Source organism: Panthera leo, chromosome E1 (assembly GCF_018350215.1).
Source record: "Panthera leo isolate Ple1 chromosome E1, P.leo_Ple1_pat1.1, whole genome shotgun sequence".
Lineage (NCBI taxonomy): Eukaryota > Metazoa > Chordata > Mammalia > Carnivora > Felidae > Panthera > Panthera leo.
The window spans coordinates 31,198,629-31,216,569 of NC_056692.1; the positions used below are offsets into that span (position 1 = coordinate 31,198,629).

At 42.0% G+C, this 17,941-nt stretch overlaps 1 protein-coding gene across 8 annotated transcripts in view; it reads right to left on the minus strand.

Annotated features, from left to right (window-relative positions):
* TOM1L1 (target of myb1 like 1 membrane trafficking protein) overlaps nt 1-16,378 on the minus strand; it is a 47,512-nt gene extending 31,134 nt beyond the window's left edge. The window contains exons 1-8 of one of the 8 annotated variants that reach the window (XM_042915694.1): nt 16,290-16,378; nt 14,865-15,363; nt 12,402-12,486; nt 10,249-10,327; nt 4,457-4,606; nt 3,724-3,849; nt 2,134-2,235; nt 827-943 (exon numbers count right to left, since the gene is read on the minus strand). In XM_042915694.1, the coding sequence (XP_042771628.1) occupies nt 827-943; nt 2,134-2,235; nt 3,724-3,849; nt 4,457-4,606; nt 10,249-10,327; nt 12,402-12,486; nt 14,865-14,922 (717 nt within the window). In that variant the 5' untranslated portion in view covers nt 14,923-15,363; nt 16,290-16,378. Of the gene's footprint in view, nt 1-826; nt 944-2,133; nt 2,236-3,723; nt 3,850-4,456; nt 4,607-6,287; nt 6,536-9,392; nt 9,480-10,248; nt 10,328-12,401; nt 12,487-13,682; nt 13,704-14,238; nt 14,461-14,864; nt 15,476-16,289 lie in introns of those variants that run through there. The other 7 variants (XM_042915696.1, XM_042915699.1, XM_042915695.1 and 4 more) reach the window with 7 other exon arrangements.
* Between the last annotated feature and the right edge of the window lie 1,563 nt (nt 16,379-17,941).

Below are 17,941 nucleotides of genomic sequence, written 5' to 3' on the forward strand. Positions count from 1 at the left end.
CTCTCTCTCTGACCCTCCCCCACTCATTCTTTCTCTCTCTCTCCCTCTCTCTCTCTCTCTCTCAAAAATAAACAAACATTAAAAAATAAACAAAACCCCTCACTATTCTTTGCCCCTACCCCTGATCCCAATGTATGATAAACAAATTTATATTACAGCATCTAAAATACTTTATTTAAACTGGTTGTTGACCAATCTTGCTTACTAGACATAAGTTCCCTGGGGACTAGGCCAACCTCCTGGCTTCTATATCCTTTACCACACTGTCATCACTCAATATGCTTGTTGAAAGGATGGATATAGAGACAACTTGTATATACTTAAAACAATTAGTGACTGAGGCACCTGAGTAGCTTAGTCAGTTAAGCATCCAACTCTTGATTTCAGCTCAGGATGATCTCATAGTTCATAAGATTGAGCCCTGCATCAGGCTCTGTGCTGACAGGCCTGGTTGGGATTTTCTCTCTCCCCCTGCCCCTCCCCTTGCTCTCCCTCTCCCTCTCTCTCTCTCCTCTTCTCTCTCTTGCATGCACACGTGTGCTCCATCTCAAAATAAACATTAAAAAAAAAAACAATTAGTGACTAGTGCAGATTGTATACGACCAAGGCTATAACTGATTTAATGTTGTTAAATTATTTGTTGTGAGAGAATAAGAACCATGTCTAAGTTACTATTACATTTTTGATAAAATCATCCTGGCATGTCCTTGCTAAGTTTAGAAATCAACTGAAAATGAACTAGATAATATTAGTTATTCTTACAGCCTTGAGATGGAAGAAACCTTAAGAGACGGTGTGACTGACTGTCCATGAAATCATACTACACCTGCAGAAGCTCTATGTCTTCACGGTCTTCAGACCCAGGAATGTTCTCCATCAGTATGGCAGACATCACTCTCACATTCATTTTTGCCATATCCAATTCACTGTGCAACTTTCCAATCTGTGGAGAGCAACACAATCACAATGTGACACATAAAGAATGGTTACCCTGTTTTCTGCTACCAAGAGGACATTTGCTAGTAGAGAAAAGTCTTTTGCAAAATTTAATATTTTCAAATTTATATAAATATCTAATTGTTTTATAAATGTACAATCTATTATCTTCTCATTTTTTTAACACTTATTTACTTTTGAGAGAGGAGAGAGAGAGCACAAGTGGGGGAGTGGCAGAGAAAGAGGGAGACACAGAATCCGAAGCAGGTTCCAGTCTCTGAGCTGTCAGCACAGAGCCCGATGTGGGGCTTGAACCCACAAACCATGAGATCATGACCTGAGCTGAAGTCAGGTGCTTAACCAACTGAGCCACCCAGGCACCTCAACAATCTGTTACCTTCTAAAAGGACTTGAGATCTCTCATAATAAATCTAGACATCTGCTTTAAGAAAGTCAAAAGTGAATGGAAAAAAGTCAGATTAGAACCAATATGGAGAAAGGAGAAGGTGACTATTACGGGAACCTGGACAAAATGGCAAATGTCAGCAGCAAAACCAATGGGAAGAAAAAAAATTAGCATTTTCTAGTTCCCATGGTGTTAGAAAAGGGAGGAAAAAAATCGAGAGAAAAACTTTTTTTCTTCTTGCATTAAATTCTAAGAGAAATCAATCACATGGATTTTTATAGAATACTGAATAATTCAAAGTTTTAAATGATAGTTCCCTTATAGCAAAACATAAATAAGTATCAATAATAACTGGTTATCTGGGTCTTTGATAAACAGATATAGACAACAAAGTAAATGTAATTCAGTTGGCCCAGTTAATGCTAGAAATAAGACTACCACTTACCAAAGTCTTTGGAATGGTATATTATAGACAGTCCTAGTAGGATCAACAGGAATCGGCTAGTCAACACAAGATCCATTCCACAACCTAGTCTCCACAAAGACAACCACTAACCAAGCACAATGGTTAAGAGCTTGGGCTTTAGAATCAGACAGAATCCACAGGATTCATTCTACTTAGAACTGAACCATGATAAGTCACATAGTATCACTAAGCTTCAGTCCCCTCCTCTGTAAAGGGAGGGTAATAATGTGCCTCCCTCCACCAGCCAATGTGAAGAACAAACAAACTGCATATGAAGTGCTGATAACTTAGAGTCATCAATAAGTAGAGTTGTCACTGTTGTTACCTGTTCTGGGACCAATGTAATAGTAGAGCTCTTGGGAACAATCACAGTAGGAAGAACTGGTGCGGATGGAACAGATGATGGCGGGTTCGAGATGTGAGCGGTCTACCAATGTGAAATATGGAAATATTATTATTGGAATTAACACAGCCACCCCAAGCCCAGCTTTTCTATTCAGATGGCTCAACTGCTCCTCTTAACTAAAGTCCTGGGTAGAGGGTGTTGGCCCAAAGTCGATTGTCAAGTGTCCAACCTAACCAGCATTTTGAGAACAGTACTAATAGTGTATCCATAAAAAGTATTCAATAAAAGATGGCTATTACAATTATTAACTAAATTACAATAAATAAAGTGCTCTTAGTTTATACCAAGAATCTACAAGATAAATTGCCATGTGAGATTATTGCCCTCTCTTTAGGTTTTTAAAAAGAAATCCTAAATCAATTCTTGTCAAGTCTTTTTAAGCCATGACTGGCAAGACATCTCCTTTCTCCACTAATGAATGCTTCCCCGAGGCAATGCCTCATTTCCAACCTTGAGTGGAGAACCCGAAGCACAGGGCTCAGGCCAGTGTTTTGACATTAGGTCCACAGAAGTCACCTAGAAATCTTGTAAATATGGGGAGTTTAATTTAGCCGACAGTAGAATATGCCTAACATGCTCCCATATTATATATACCCCAAAGCACATACTGAGCAATTGAGTAAGAGGTCCTAGGCCACTACTATATTACACTTTGGAAGAAAGAATAAAAGGGGTGTGGTGAGCAGACTCATGCAGGTAAAAGGTTGGGGCAGGTGGCTAGGGGCCAGGGAACAGCCTGCACAAGTAGAAGAGTTAGCCTTCAGGACAAAGCCTCCACAAAGATCAGACTTCAGGTATACACATGAACTACTTTTCCATCAAGGCAGGACTCCTCAATCTACAGAAGGGAAGAAGGACTGTTTTTCACACTGTGGAAATTACAGCAAGAGCTGAATTATAATCAGTACTCAAAGTGTTACAAGTTCAAAAGCTAATTTGCAAAAATTATTTGCAAACTTGAGAAAGAACATATGTGAATATCCAGAAACTCTTCCATAGACACAGGATTAATAACAAGTTTGACAGATGACTCCCCATGGTGGAGACCCTTGCCTGTCTAGCACAAGTTCTTTCTTTTGAAAACGGCCCCCTCCTCTAGTCTACCCAAATGATTTCCCTCTGGAGCCACCTGTTCTTATATGATCTCAGTTAATTTGTTCAGAAGCAGAAGACTGACCCATGTTGGTCCCTTTTCCAAGGTTTCTAAGCTTGGAATCTGAAAAAGTTAAAGCTCTAACATGAAAATTTGAGAGCTAGGTCTACTATGTGGGAAAAGATAGTCTGCAATGAGAAACAAGTAATGACATTTGAGTGCCTGGTTCTCTGTTTTAAAGATCCAGTTAACACCAACTTCTTGTGGCTTGGTTATTCTAGGAGATATTGCAACAGCCTTCTTATAAATCCATCTTTTTGTTTAAGTTGGATAGAGGCAGAGTTGTCCCTTTCTAAGAGAAAAGAGTCATATAATAGACTATCTTATTCTGTAGCAGTTGAAGAAGGGCCTCCTACCTCTTGTCTTGCTGTTTCAGCCTCTGCATCTGAGGGAGGAAACTGAACACCTTTCTTAAGAAGGTCAAGGTACACTTCTTTCACTTCACTTACATCCACACCTCCTGGGAAACCTTGTGACCAAGTCTGAATTCAAGAAATCATTCCAGAGTTAAAACAACAGCAAAATCAAAACACAATTTGTAAGCTGGAGACAGAAAATGAGAGATTGACAATTCTGTATCCTCCTAAGAGAAAGTTGGTTTTGAATGCCATGGACAAAAAAAAAAGTTTTCAGAGACTAAAATAATAATAAATTTTTAATCATCAGATTCCCATGCCTCAGCATTTTAGTGAAACCCTGGAATAGGTACTACTGTTTTTTGCTGTACTGAATCCAGAATAGACAGATTCTAAAATAGCATCAGTAGGTCCTTTGCCAAATAACTTTGAAAGCAGTCTGTTATCTACTCCAGAACAGTTTCCCTATCTGCCAAATAAGTATACACATCACTCTCTTATCAGACACGAATAAGACAGAAACTGAGAAAAAGTACAGAAATAACTAAAAATTCTTCAGAAATAGGGCACCATCCAATACCAATAAATTACTATTACCTGGAAAATAAAAGAGTGAGATGCTTTCTGGCTCAATCCTAGGTTTCTAAAAGGGTCACTAGACCGATCAGGACGTACATAATTACAGTTCTAATCTTAGAGGCCTTCCATCCCATAAGGCATACAATAGACTTACCTTAATGAAATTCAAGATTCTATTCTGAATGTCTAAGGGCAAGGTGTATCTGGGGTTCAGCAGCTTAACCAGACTATCTTTAACGAATTCCTTCTTCACAATCAGAGACTGGAAACTTGGACCACAGTTCTGCATGCACATGTCAATAAGCTAAATTAGAGAGAAAATTTAAATTTAATTATATCTCTCTGGCAAAACCACCCTCCTACATAGAAGGTAAAAATCGCTAAGTAATGATTTCCACCAGCATCCTAATTAAACAGAATTTATGGTCTACTAAAATAGATGATAAAGCATGAGGTTCTAGGAATGTGAAGAAGTAGAAGGCATGATGTAAGTGCTCAGAGGGACAGATTTCTTGGGGAGTCGGGACACAATCATCAGAGCATTAAAACCATTAAATACCAGTACTTGGTAGTAAATGCTAAGGGCCAAATGTAAAGTGCTACAGACACAGGGGCTACAGACTGGATGACATTTGTCCTAGTTTTTCCAGGGAAGTTCTGGTATATTCTTGTTGTCCCAGCTTTACTAATGATCTTTTTCATTCTCAAAATTGTCCTGGTCTGGATGATAAATTACACAGTCATCTTAGCTACAGACCTTTATGGACAGGTAAATTAGGGCCAAGTGATAATGTAGGGCCAGGTGGTTTTAAGACTTTTGAAAAAAGGTGGTCCTAAGTTGGGCTTTGAAAAATAGTTAAGAAAAAATGAATGTAGAGCTATATTCTAGGAGAGCAAATGGTATCAAAATACATACATACATACATATAGGTGACAAAGCATAGGAGATCTCAGAAGGAAAATGAGTACTCTGGTTTGTAGGGGCTTCTTCATGTGGGGAGACTTCATTGGGGAGGTAGGGTGGATAAAGTCTGGAGCAGCATCATACAGACTATACAGAAACGCATGGCAGTGAATGAGAAGAGTGTGGCCACTGCACTAAGAGGCCAGTGAAGGGTCCTTGTTTGTCGCCATCACACCTCTATTCTGAACTTGAGAAGAAGGTTAATGTCCACAAATCCTGTGGGAAGGTGTTCAAGCAGCACTCTACAGCAGGCACCTGGAAGGACGGAGAATCCAGTAGAGACCCACTAGTACAGAACCAAGGCACAAAGGCCTAAACCAGGATGATGTGGGTACGAGGAAAGGGAAGGAAAGACTGCAGAGAATCACGAAAGTGTAACTTTACAACTGATGTTTGTAGGAAAAGGATGGCTGAATGTGAAGTCACTGTTATTCTGCATGAGATTCATGGCCCCTCGAATGGAAATTTGGAAGTGACTGGAGTAGTAGGCTTGGTCTGTGGTAAAAATAAGGAGCTGAAATTTAGATATTTTGAGTTTAATGGTACCAGGGACTGAATGTCTGTGTCCCTCCCAAATTCATAGGTTGACATACCTAATCCCTAATGTGATGTGCAAGTGGGTCCTTTGGAAGAAATTAGATCACAAGGGTGCAGCCCTGAGCAAGGAGATTAGTACCCTTATAAAAAGGGACAGGAGGGGTGCCTGAGTAGCTCAGCTGATTAAGCATCTGACTTTGGCTCAGGTCATGATCTCGCGGTTTGTGAGTTTGAGCCCCACATCAGACTCCGTGTGGACAGCTCAGAGCCTAGATCCTGCTTCAGATTCTGTGTCTCCCTCTCTCTCTGCCCTCCCCCACTTGCACTCTTGTCTCTGTCTCTCAAAAATAAACATTTAAAAAAATTAAAAAACAAAAATAAACATTAAAAAAAATTTTTTTTAAAAGGGACGGAGAGGATCTCTCTTGGGCATTAGAGGAGGCAACGACAAGATGGTCATCCACAAGCCAGAAAGCAGACTCACCTGCCACTGGATCTGCTGGCATGTTGACTTTAGACTTCATAGCCTCCACAATGTGAGAAATACAGGTCTATTGTTTAGCCAGCCTATGGTAGTTTTGTTATAGCAGCCCAAGAGACTGAAGGCAAAATAGATGGTGAGAACATTTGAGACATTTAACGGAGAGCTGTACATGCACATTTGCAGCTCAGAAGGGATGGAAGCCTCACGTGAGAAACCAAGGCTGTGTTTGGGGAGCAGGGAAGAATGGCTGGAACACTGGGGTTCACCAATCACACATGCCAGAAGAAAACTCCATAAGGACAATCAAAGATCAAAGTGCAACTAATGGAAACTGAAGCATAAAGAGAACATAATATTGGTAAAGTCAAAAGAGGGCAGTTTCCATAAGGATCACATGTCAAAATAGCTAAGAATAGGACATGAAAAATACTCGCTAGGTTTGTGGATTAGTGGGATCATTAGTCACCTTGGGGGGTGGGGGGGTCCATTTTCAATCAAGCAACATAAGCAGAAGTCAGGCTAAAAAAAATGAGCCGGTATTGAAGAACTAACTGCATGCAGAAAGCAGATTTCTCAAAGGGATCTAAAAAAATTAAATTTCTATTTTCCATGCTGCCACCTCTCAGGTTAGAGAGGTCACAGAAAGCGTGATGTGACTGGGAGAGGCATGATCGTCTCTGCAGAAAAGCAGCCCTGAAAATGGACTCTCCACTATGCTCTGTGCTGGGTCACTGGAGTGCCAATATACAAAGAAGGTATGAGAGTTGTGGTTTTAAGGGCAATGTGGCTAAGAAGGCAATCAGAAAACTGAACACAGGTAGCCAGCTATCTGAAGCATGGAAAATATTTAAAGCAAAGGAAAATGAAAACAAAATCCAAAACCTACCGAGATAAATGAATATTTTAGAGCAAGTTATTTAGAGAAAATTTAAAGAAGTTGCATAACAAATGAATTTTTGCTTGATGCACTGTGGTGAGTTATTAGGTGAAACACGGAGAGGAAAAGTACCACTAGTTCAATGGGAATTTGTACAAATACTTCATTCAACCCATTACGCAGTCTCATTAGACAAGATAGCCTCCAAGTCTCACTTTCCCTAATGGTGAAACGAATGGGGAGTTTCTTACTAAATATTTCACAAACCGATTTTTATCTTTGGGATCACTGAGATTTGATGGTAATGGGTAACATTCCCAGGAGGTTACATGCATAAAATTAGACAGTCAACATAAAATGCTGACAATGTTAACATATGGAGATCACAAATCACGGCCCTTTTTGTTTTCCCCATCGGAATCTACAATTTCAGGACTAATTACTTCTAGCTCACCTCTTTCATTATGTCACCGGTACCTCTTTTCACCCCAGAGCCCACAGAGATAAGCAATAGAACCTATTGTGCCAAACTAGAAAAATACCCCGCTTTTACACATTCTGAAACTGGGCTTTGGTACAATTCAAGCGTTCAGATCATGTTCAGATAACCTATCTCTGGAAATAGACACCATAATCTCAGGTGGGATAGAGAACCTAGAAGCCAAGGGACCAAGAGAGACTTGGTAGGACTAAAGAGTAGGTCTCACTAATCTCCTTTTGTGCTGGACTTGGCAAGTTGTTTATCCTTCCAAGCCTCCGTCTTCTCATCTGCAAAATGAGCCATAATACCTCGCTTTAGAGACTTCTTGTAAGGCCTAAATGAAATATAATGTATATGAAGAGCCACACAGATAGCAGGACCTTAATAAATGGTAACGATTTTGATCATCTGTTCCCATGGATAATTTCCTATCAGGAGAGAATATGTTGACTAGCAGATATAAATATTCTTCTTAGAAAAACTGGAAGAAAAAGAGCTACTTGGTAGTTTTATTTCTTGCAATTTCTAAACCAAACATAGTAAACCAGGCTTTGGGGCCATCCAGAGCTGAAGACCCCACAGAGGTATGGCCATCCCAGGGGATGAGCTCACCCTACAATGAGCTCCTGGATAAACAGATACATTTTACACAAATTCTGAAGCCCCCACAACTCACCATCTAGGTGGTGTTCCACAAAGGCCTATTAATTAATTGATTCCCAGGAACCTGTTCAACCACTTTCCACTTGACAATAATAGTATCTTGCTGAGACTTATCACAATGGTCGCTTTCAAAGGGCTAGCCTCTGGCTAAGAGTTATGAAGTTTGATAACAAAATGCTTTTTAAAAAACCAATCTATTGGCTTCTTGACAAAACTGCCCCACCAACTGATGGTAGGAAATTGCAGTGTAGTCCAATCCCATCAAAGACCTAATCAAGATCAGCGAAGTCCATGGAGAACCCAAATGACACATAATTCAAAGAACGTTTATAATTGACTTTGACAGGCTCTCATCACTTCAGAGTAATAAAATGGAAGTGTCACATATGGGCATCCATTTTTAAAGAATTCATTGGTAAACATGTAATTGCTTTGACAGACATTGGATGATTCTTTCTGTGGCTAATTTCCCTCATAAGTTAATATTAAAGTCTGTTCTGAAGCCATAAACACCTCTGCAACGCAGTGAGTAGTCGGAAATGAAGTGATTGGGGCAAATCTACATGAAGCTATCAAGAGTCAAAGGCCTATTTAAAGAAAACCCAAGAAGTAGGTACCTTAATGAACTCTGACCTAACAATGAGGGGCTATTCTGACCCCCAACCCATGACTCCCCCCTCCCCTTACTTTGGCACAGGTTTTAGATTTGTTTGTTCTCACATTCTGGTATGGAAAACACGAGGTGGAAGATGTACAGTTATCAGAGGTGGAACAGGTAATGGGAACAGGCAGGTAGCTGGTAGTAAGGCTTTAGATACCGAACTACCCAAAGGGAAGAAAGAGTGGGAACCCAAAGAGAAATGGAGGGCCAGAAGAGACAACACTCTAGAATAACCTCACCTTCTCCCCAGCTCATCATCAGAAAAGGGAACCAGGATGGAAACAGAGAGGGAGATAGGGATAAGAAGAAACCACAGAAATGCCAAGAAGGCTGGGCACAACAGAGAAAAAGACACATCCAGCATATAAACACCTGTAAGAAGGTGAAATAATACCACAGGCTGAAACATAGAAGGTGGCATACATTTATCTTCTCAAGCAAGATGGCAGTTTTCTTCCCTTGAAACTCAAACACTGGAGCTGTGGTCACCTCAGTCCCATAGTCCTCTTGATAAATACTCCCAGAGCCCCTAAGGGGAGGGTGATACTGGCTGATTAGGTCCTTAACCTTGTGGCCTGGGGCTTGGCTGAGGTAAACAAAGGCATGCAGGCACTCTTGGGCAGCAGGCAGGGCTTACAAAACCTACCTTAGTGAAAAAGGCAACTCACTGGAAGTGACTGAAGAGATCCTATGGCCCAGGATGGGGGTAGGGGGTGGAAACGGGAAGGCATCCAATAAATGCCCACACCCAAGTCACAGACAGTAAGGTGTACAGCACTCTTTAAATGAACAAAGAACACTCTCCAAATTATACCACGCAGGGGAGGTTGGTTGAAACTTAATGAGCTGCCAGCACCTCAGAATTCCACAGAGCTGTTCAAGTGAGGTAAAAAGCTAACAGGGAAGCATTTTTCAAGACTTCAATTCTCCCCATGGGTAACACATAGACAGACTTCTTGACTGGATCAGTGTCTACAAGTTTTGAATTACCAGTTCCCATCTCCTGAGCAGGAAAAGCTGATTTTCCAGGAACACGCTCTCCACGAAATTAAATGCTATTACAATCAGCAAAACTCTCTCAATTCTGCAATTCTCAGTTTTAATCCATATGGTAAATAACTTTGTGCTAACCTATTATCCCAGAATCAATCTATCTATCTATCTATCTATCTATCTATCTATCTATGTTTCTTTGTTTTGTTTTGTTTACTCCAAACTAAAAATGTGACTATAGCTTGGGAAATCCTAGAGTCTTAATCATAATATTAAAAATACTTACTGACAAGGTAAGCTGGATTTCTTTATGATTGTAGTTTTTGGAAATCCTTTTCTTCAAAGCTTTTACTGCATCTTTTGGCCTATAGCAATAAATACAATGGAATCATCAATTTAGGCATTGCCAAAAATAAGAAGTCTCTGAAAATCAATATGCATCGTGGAAAGAGAAGACCAAGATCCTGGTTCTGCTGTGTGACCCTGGGCAGATTACTTAACTTCTCACACCCGTTTCCTCATACACGTAGGCAGACAATACCATCTACCCCCTTAAGAATCAAATAGAATATTTACATACCAGTATTCCTCAGAAAACACTACACATGAAATGTATTCATATCCATATCCTTCTATAACTGCACAAAACTGGTTTATAGGAAATGTAATTTCCAAAACAATGAAGGTTACCATTTTTAAGACTATTTCCTGAGCACCCTAGAGGGAAGGGGATATAGGAGGAATTATAACTAAGTAGGTCAGCTTCTGATGGGCTACAATTTTACATTATAAAAGGAACAATTATGTAGAAACAGAGGGTCAAAATTTACTTTGATGTGATTGAAAGGTACGGTAAACTTCCAGTTAGAAGATCACTTCTTGGGAGATGTAAAGTATAATATGATGACTATAGTTAACACTGCTGATGGGATACCTGAAAGGTGTTAAGAGTAGACCCTAAAAGCTCTCATCACGAGGCCCCCAATTTTTTTTTGTTAACTGTATGAGGTGACAGATGTTAACTTATTGTGGTAATCATTTTACAATACATACAGGTCAAAGCATCATGCTGTACACTTTAAACTTCTACAGTGCTGTTTGCTAATTATAGCTCAACAAAACTGAAAAAAAAGATACAAATCCTTTTTACATTACCTTCCAATTTTGTCTGTGTTTGCATGGATAGAATTCCTATTATAGGACAATTACATATGCTTACCTAGAATTATAACTATTATAAATATATAGATATTATATGTATTTCTAAAAAGTCATACATAAAATCTAAGATTAAATGCTTAGAAAAGTTTAAGAATAAAGGTACTTTTTTGAAAGGAAACATTTTACTTTGAGATTCCCTTTTTGTATTATCAATGAAGAAATTAGTATTATCAGTGAAGAAAAGGCCAGAGGAACCAAATATGGTAAACAAGATGATAGGGAAAACACCATAAACACCTTAAAGTACAGTCAATTAATATAATCAACAATTACGTATAATGTTTTCTTCGTCAACAATCAACATAAACTAGACTAAATCTTTTTGCTATCAGTTATCAGTTTAATGTACACAGAAAAAGTAACAGAATTGTATCCCTTATAACAATCTGTAATTCAGACTAAATTCACAAAACAGTTGACCTTAATGATTTTATTTAAAGCTTCAATTCCCTAAAGTTTAAAACGTATAACAAAAGCACACCATTTAAGAACACAGCATGAACGTGGGCCAGTTGACATTAAGAAAAAATTGTCTCATAAACAAGGAGAAGAAAAAAAGGCTGCTAGGTTAATTCCCGGTTAATAATGACAATTGCCTTGGGGCGCCTGGGTGGGTCAGTCGGTTAAGCATCTGACTCCGGCTCGGGTCAAGATCACGTGGTTTGTGAGCTCGAGCCCCGCATCGGGCTCTGTGCTGACAGCTCAGAGCCTGGAGCCTATTTCAGATTCTGTGTCTCCTTCTCCCTCTAACCCTCCCCTGCTCACGCTCTGACTCTGTCTTTCAACAATAAATAAATGTTAAAATATATAAATAAATAATGACAATTGCCCAGGACAGGTCACCGGTAGGAGTTTACTAGCTTCTGGATAATATTTTTCAGTTACAGTAACATAAAATACTGGCAGAGCAGGGGGAATTTCTAAAGAAGGAAAAACTTCTCCTTTCTTTGAAGAAAAAGGAATTTGAGCTTCACAAAGACAAAATTTGAAACTACTGAAGAAAAGGCAAAGAGAAAAATTATAATGGATTCTCAAGTATTCCACACACTGAAATAAGCAGCCGTCTTAATGTTTCAACTAGACACACCTTCAAAAGATAGTGGTGCCCAAGGGGTGACGAAAACACTCAAGAAAACCAAAGAGTGTTCAAGAGAAAATGTGTTGTAGTCCTGATGCTTCTTATCAGAGGTAAACTCGTGCACCACACACTGTACTCACCCATCGTGGGTAGTGTTAATTATGTCACAGATGTGCATAAACTGGCCCCAATCTTCAGTCTGAACTCCGGCAAATGTAGCCTTTTCTGCAAAGAAAAGCTCTTGTGTTGAGTCTGAGCTAACACAGAAGAAGAAATGTCTGACCTTCCCAAAATAATCTGCTTGGGGTTTACTAGCAAGTACCATTAAGTTTATATTACCAAAAGACAAAAGAGATTTTTTTTTTTTTTTTCTGAGCAATTCCCAGTAATTCAGGAATCAATCAGAACTCAAGTTCAGAGTGCTGCCATTACAGCAGTAATGGACCTATTAATAAAAGCTACAGGCACAATACTCAGGTTGCAGGGCCAAGACAGGCCAGCTAAACCTCCATCTGCCTGCCTGTCTTTCTGAGGACAAGCACCTGTTGAGTGGTGCACAAAGTGAAGTGCATAGTGCAAAGTATTTTACCTTACGCAACTTCATTTAACCCACTGTTACAGATGACGAACAGAAGTTTAGAGAAGTTAAGGAAATTACCTAAGGCTACACAGCCAGTACAAGGTAGAACTAGCACTCAAATTTCAGTTATTTGATGTCCATTTTTATTTGCTTTTTTTTTTTAAGTCATTTAGTCTCCTAGAGTGGGGGAGGGGCATACTGAGAAAGAGGGTGATCAGAACTACTGAAATTGTATGTGTCCTTGAGCATTAGAGCAAGGTCACTCCCAGCACCTTTACTAACCAAAGCTGCACCAGGCAGACTAGAGTGCTTCTGCACCTGGAACTCCATCATTAAACAATCAGATAATTTTCCCTCTCCAGATATTCTTGGTAAGAATATAAAATGCCATCTGGGAAGAGTAACAGAACACAACCTAAATGAGCTCAATATATTTCCTTCATGGGAGGAGGAGATCCTCAGCATGAAAACACTAGGTCTAGGGGGAATGAAGAAAAAGTTAAAAAGGAGAATGAAGAGGAAGGAAGAAAAGGGTTTGGTTGGAAGAACCCCAAAGCTTAGTCTGTTTCCGTATCTAGGAAAAGTACCATTTGAATTTGGCACTCCATCGACAGAGCTGACCAACTTTGTCATTTAGACACCTACTATTGTTCCTTCTGCCAGATTCCTTGCTCCCATTTCAAGCGCTTCCTCCTACCTTCCCTTCTTCCTAGAAAACTCCTATTCACCCTTCAAAAGCCATGACAAAGTCAGTTTCTCCCGTTCCATAAGTTTTGTTTGACAGTTTTCTTATATTGCAAGGGTACTATATTGTAGCTACTACATAATGTGTCTGTCTTACCTACAAGATTGCTCATTCCGTGAGGGTGGGGACCATGTCTCACCCTTGCCTCATCCAGATCCAGGTGTATAGCTGGCAGTCAGCAAATATTTACAACATTAAATCATCAGCCTATGAAGACACAGTCTGAATCTATATCCACTCAAAGTTCATTTTAATGTCCGATAGGGATATAGCCAGCAACAGTTTAGAAAGCATCTCCCCCCTCGGTGATGGTTACTTTCACCCCCTTATGAAGATGTGGGAACTAAGGTTCAGGACGGGTGGGGTGTTCCCCACTGTTAATGGAGCTGCAGTCAAAACTGCCCAAATCTGAGCCTCCTTACTGTAACCACCTGGTTCTCAGGATTTCGTCACCCCACTAAGTTCCTGACATTATATTTAGCATGCTTGGTTGGCATCCATAGGCACCGTGCCACACCCGGTTCCCCGAGGGAGGCGTTGAGAAGGGAGGAAGGGAGAGGGCACTGGTAAGGCAATCCAGTCGCTGGTTTCTGCTTCCCGGTACATTATTCAGAGTACAGCCACAGATGAAAGGAAGGAGTTAGGCAAATACCTGCGTGGTGCCTCCAAAGGCCTCTTGCGACCCCGACTGTTCCTCCGCTCCCGCTTCCCTCACTCCAGTGCTGGGCATTTTCATTCTCTTTGTTTACTCACAAAAAGTAACTCAGCTTGTTAAGGGCTTGGCGCCAGAGAGGACCGATTTAAAGGACCTGCCTCTCACACAGAAGTCACATCACTCAACCTCCGCGAGGCTTCTTCCCTCTTCGGTGAACAGGTCAGAGCCACACTGGGCCCTCGAGTGGGCGTACGATATGAACAGCTTTCTCCTGGCACAGAAGTTTACCCTCTCTTCTTGCAGAGGCCCAAACACTCCACACCTGAATCACGTGCGTGATTCACCTGTTCGGTTACACTTTCCGGGGAGCACCAAAAGGGAGGTAGAGTTTGAGGAGGGGTTCCAGAGGGAGTCGGCCACAAAGAAATGCTTCGAAGGCGCTGGGTGGGATGCGGGTGCCCTGGGAAAGTTGCGGGGGGGGGGGGGGGGGGGGGGGGGGGGGGGAGGAAGGGAAGGGTTTCCACCAAGTTGGACCAGGCCGAGAATGGAGTCAAGCGGGAAGGGGCCCCGGGCCCCCAAAGCCGGCCCTGGCGTCTCTCTCCCCTCCCGCCCCGGCTGTTTACCTATGAGGTGGCCCACGGAGGTCGCATAGGGATCCCGGTGACTCTTCCCAAACGCCATAGTAGCCCCACCGAGCCGGGCCCAGGAAATCCGCCTCCACCGCTCTCGTGCTCCCGACTCCACCCGCTCGGTGCCCCTGGCTCCTCCTCTTCGAGCGCTTCCCGGGCTCGGCGGAGGCTGCGCGACCTGCCCTGCCGCTGCGGGGCGCCGGGCACCCTGCGTGGGGCGCGGGGGCGGGGACACTGGGCGCCCGCGCACCTGCCACGTGCCTCGCGGGACCAGCGAGGAGGCGGCGCTGCCAGCTCCAGGTGGCGCGGGCGGGCTGTGGCCGCCGCGTGGAGCCCGCGGGAGGACTCGCGGGACACCGACAAGAGACCGAGGTGGGCTTGTAGCCCCTAGGAGCCGGCGGCCCAACGGCCACAGCCTGGAGATTAGAGACCCAGGCTCTGATTTCACCGCTTACAGGACAAGTTGCTGCTGTGCTCTGCGCCTCTTGCTCCGCTTTGTAGAGAAGGAAATAATCGGGTTAATAACACAGATCTGAGGATTATTGTGAGAATTAGGGATATAAACCGCTTAGCTCAGTGTCTGTCACCACAAAATAAATATTTAACCACTGAATGAATGGAGTAAGTAGAAATCCTTACTTTCCACCCCCACCCTCACCCCAGAGATCCTGAGGAGGTGTGTTCCTTGCCCTTTAAAGGAGGTGATAAATAGGAGGAGGGATTGGCTTCGAATTTAGGGACGCCCCAGGACCCGGCGGCCTTTGTCTCGCCTGTATTTCCTGAGGGACCACAGGGCGCCTCCATGAAAGCTGTGGGTTCCTGACCCTCCCTCCTCGGAGTTGTGTTTTCCAGTAAAGCTGAGGAGAGGGGTTTTCCTCCTGCTCTGGCAGGGAGTGGGTTTGGCTTCAGGACTGCTTTGGAATGTAAATCTGAGCCTGAGTAGTCCAAGCCCTTTCCAGCTGCTTTTCAGAAGCAGAATTTATTTCCTTTTCCTGCGCATTCAATTAACATCTGATTAGCCATGTTAACAATCTCCAGTCATGCCAGAGACTGCTAGAGAGTGGGGTGTCTCCAGGTGATGGCAGCTAGCCATAAACTGGGTTCTCTGTCCCTCCAGACCTTGCTTCCTGCAGTCAACTTGGGCCAGTTCTACAAGCCCTTCTTTGATCCTGGAAAGGTGAATAGAGAGATCAAAGGGGGCTTGTTCTGACTTATGTCCTTAGTCTTATATTTTATTTCATTTTTTTTCTTGGTCTTATATTTAAAACACAAGTCAAAACCAATTGCAACGGTGCCAAAGGGTTAACTTTTTTTTCCCCCTGTTTCTGTTATTTTAAATTTTTCTTGACCTACGTGAGCAAAACCAAGAATGAAACATTTTTAATGTGATGGCATTCCTTATAATGGGGTTGATCATACCTGTAACTCATATTCTCCACCAGGGTGAGTGGCTATTTCAGATGGTGCCGTTTGTCCATTTCTTTAGTCATAACTATATATAGCCTGCTAACACTGCTGAAAATCTCTTTTGTGACATCACCAACCTAATCTCTATTCTATGTTATAGACTCCAGGAGAATATTTCACCTTCTCTGAAACACTACAACCAAACAATCTTAAAGAGAAAGTCTACTGTAGCTTAGGCTGCTGGTGATGTCAGTAGCCTGCCAAAAGGAACTGAGAACTACGAAGGAGCGAACCATTTGGACAGATCTTTTTCTTTTTTCCTATTTATTTATTTATGAAAGAGAGAGAGAGAGGGAGAGAGAGAACCTTAAGCAGTCTCCACACTCAGCACGGAGCTGGACTCAGGTCTCGATCCCATGACCTTGGGATCGTGACCTGAGCCGAAATCAAAAGTCAGATGCTCAACTGACTGAGCCATCCAGGCACCCCTGGACAGATTTAAAAAAAAAATTTTTTTTATTAGTTTTCTTTATTTTTGAGAGGCAGAAAGAGACAGCACGAGGGGTGAACGGGCAGAGAGAGAGGGGGACACAGAATCCGAAGCAGGCCCCGGGCTCTGAGCTGTCAGTACAGAGCCCAATGCGGGGCCCAAACTTACAAACCGTGAGATCATGACCTGAGCTGAAGTGGGATGCTCAACCGACTGAACCACCCAGGTGCCCCACCCCTGGGCAGATTTTTAACACAACTCTGCTCCTTATGTGAGAGGTTGTTTTGTTTTTTATTTTCTTGGGTTACAGGATTGAGGCACTGAGAACAGGAGAAACAGCACCAGGAAGTGTGTTGAGGATGTTATGACTGGGTGATCAGAGCCAGGATCTCAGCTATACCTGGAAAAGTTTTTCTCTCCCCATGTGCACATGAGGGTGTTATGGTGCTTGCAGCCTTTTTCTTTTTCTGTGCTCCGCCACTTTCCTCAAGATCCCCCTAATCCCCAGGGGTGAAAACCAACTCAATGTTAATATGATCTGGGAGCAGGATAGTAGAATTCACAACCAAGCTAAAGTCAGAGAAGGGGAAGAATCCCAGGAAGAAACGATGGTAAAATTTTTGGATATAAGGAGCAAAACCCTCACCACACCACCATTTCAATTCCAAAGAATACTTTCTAAACATTTATATGTAAGTCATAATGCTAGGTGGAAGCAAAGAAAATAACCTTTATTTAAAACATGTGAAGGTGCATTAGTAGGTATTCATCAAGAGGATACAAAAATGCTGATTCGAAGGGGCACATGCACCCCAATGTTTATAGCAGTGCTACCAACAATAGCCAAATAATGGAAAGAGCCCAAATGTCCATCGACCAATGAATAAAGATGTGGTACATATATACAATAGAATACTACTCAGCAACCAAAAAGAATGAAACCTTGCCATTTGCAGCAAGGTGGATGGAACTGGAATGTATTATGCTAAGTGAAATAAGTCAGAGAAAGACAGATATCACGTGATTTCATTCATGTGGAATTTAAGAAACAAAACATGAACCTAGGGAGGTTCATGAACCATAGAGAGGGAGGCAAACCATAAGAAACTTAAATACAGAGAACAAACTGAGGGTTGCTGGTGGGGAGGTGGGTGAGGGGATGGGCTAAATGGGG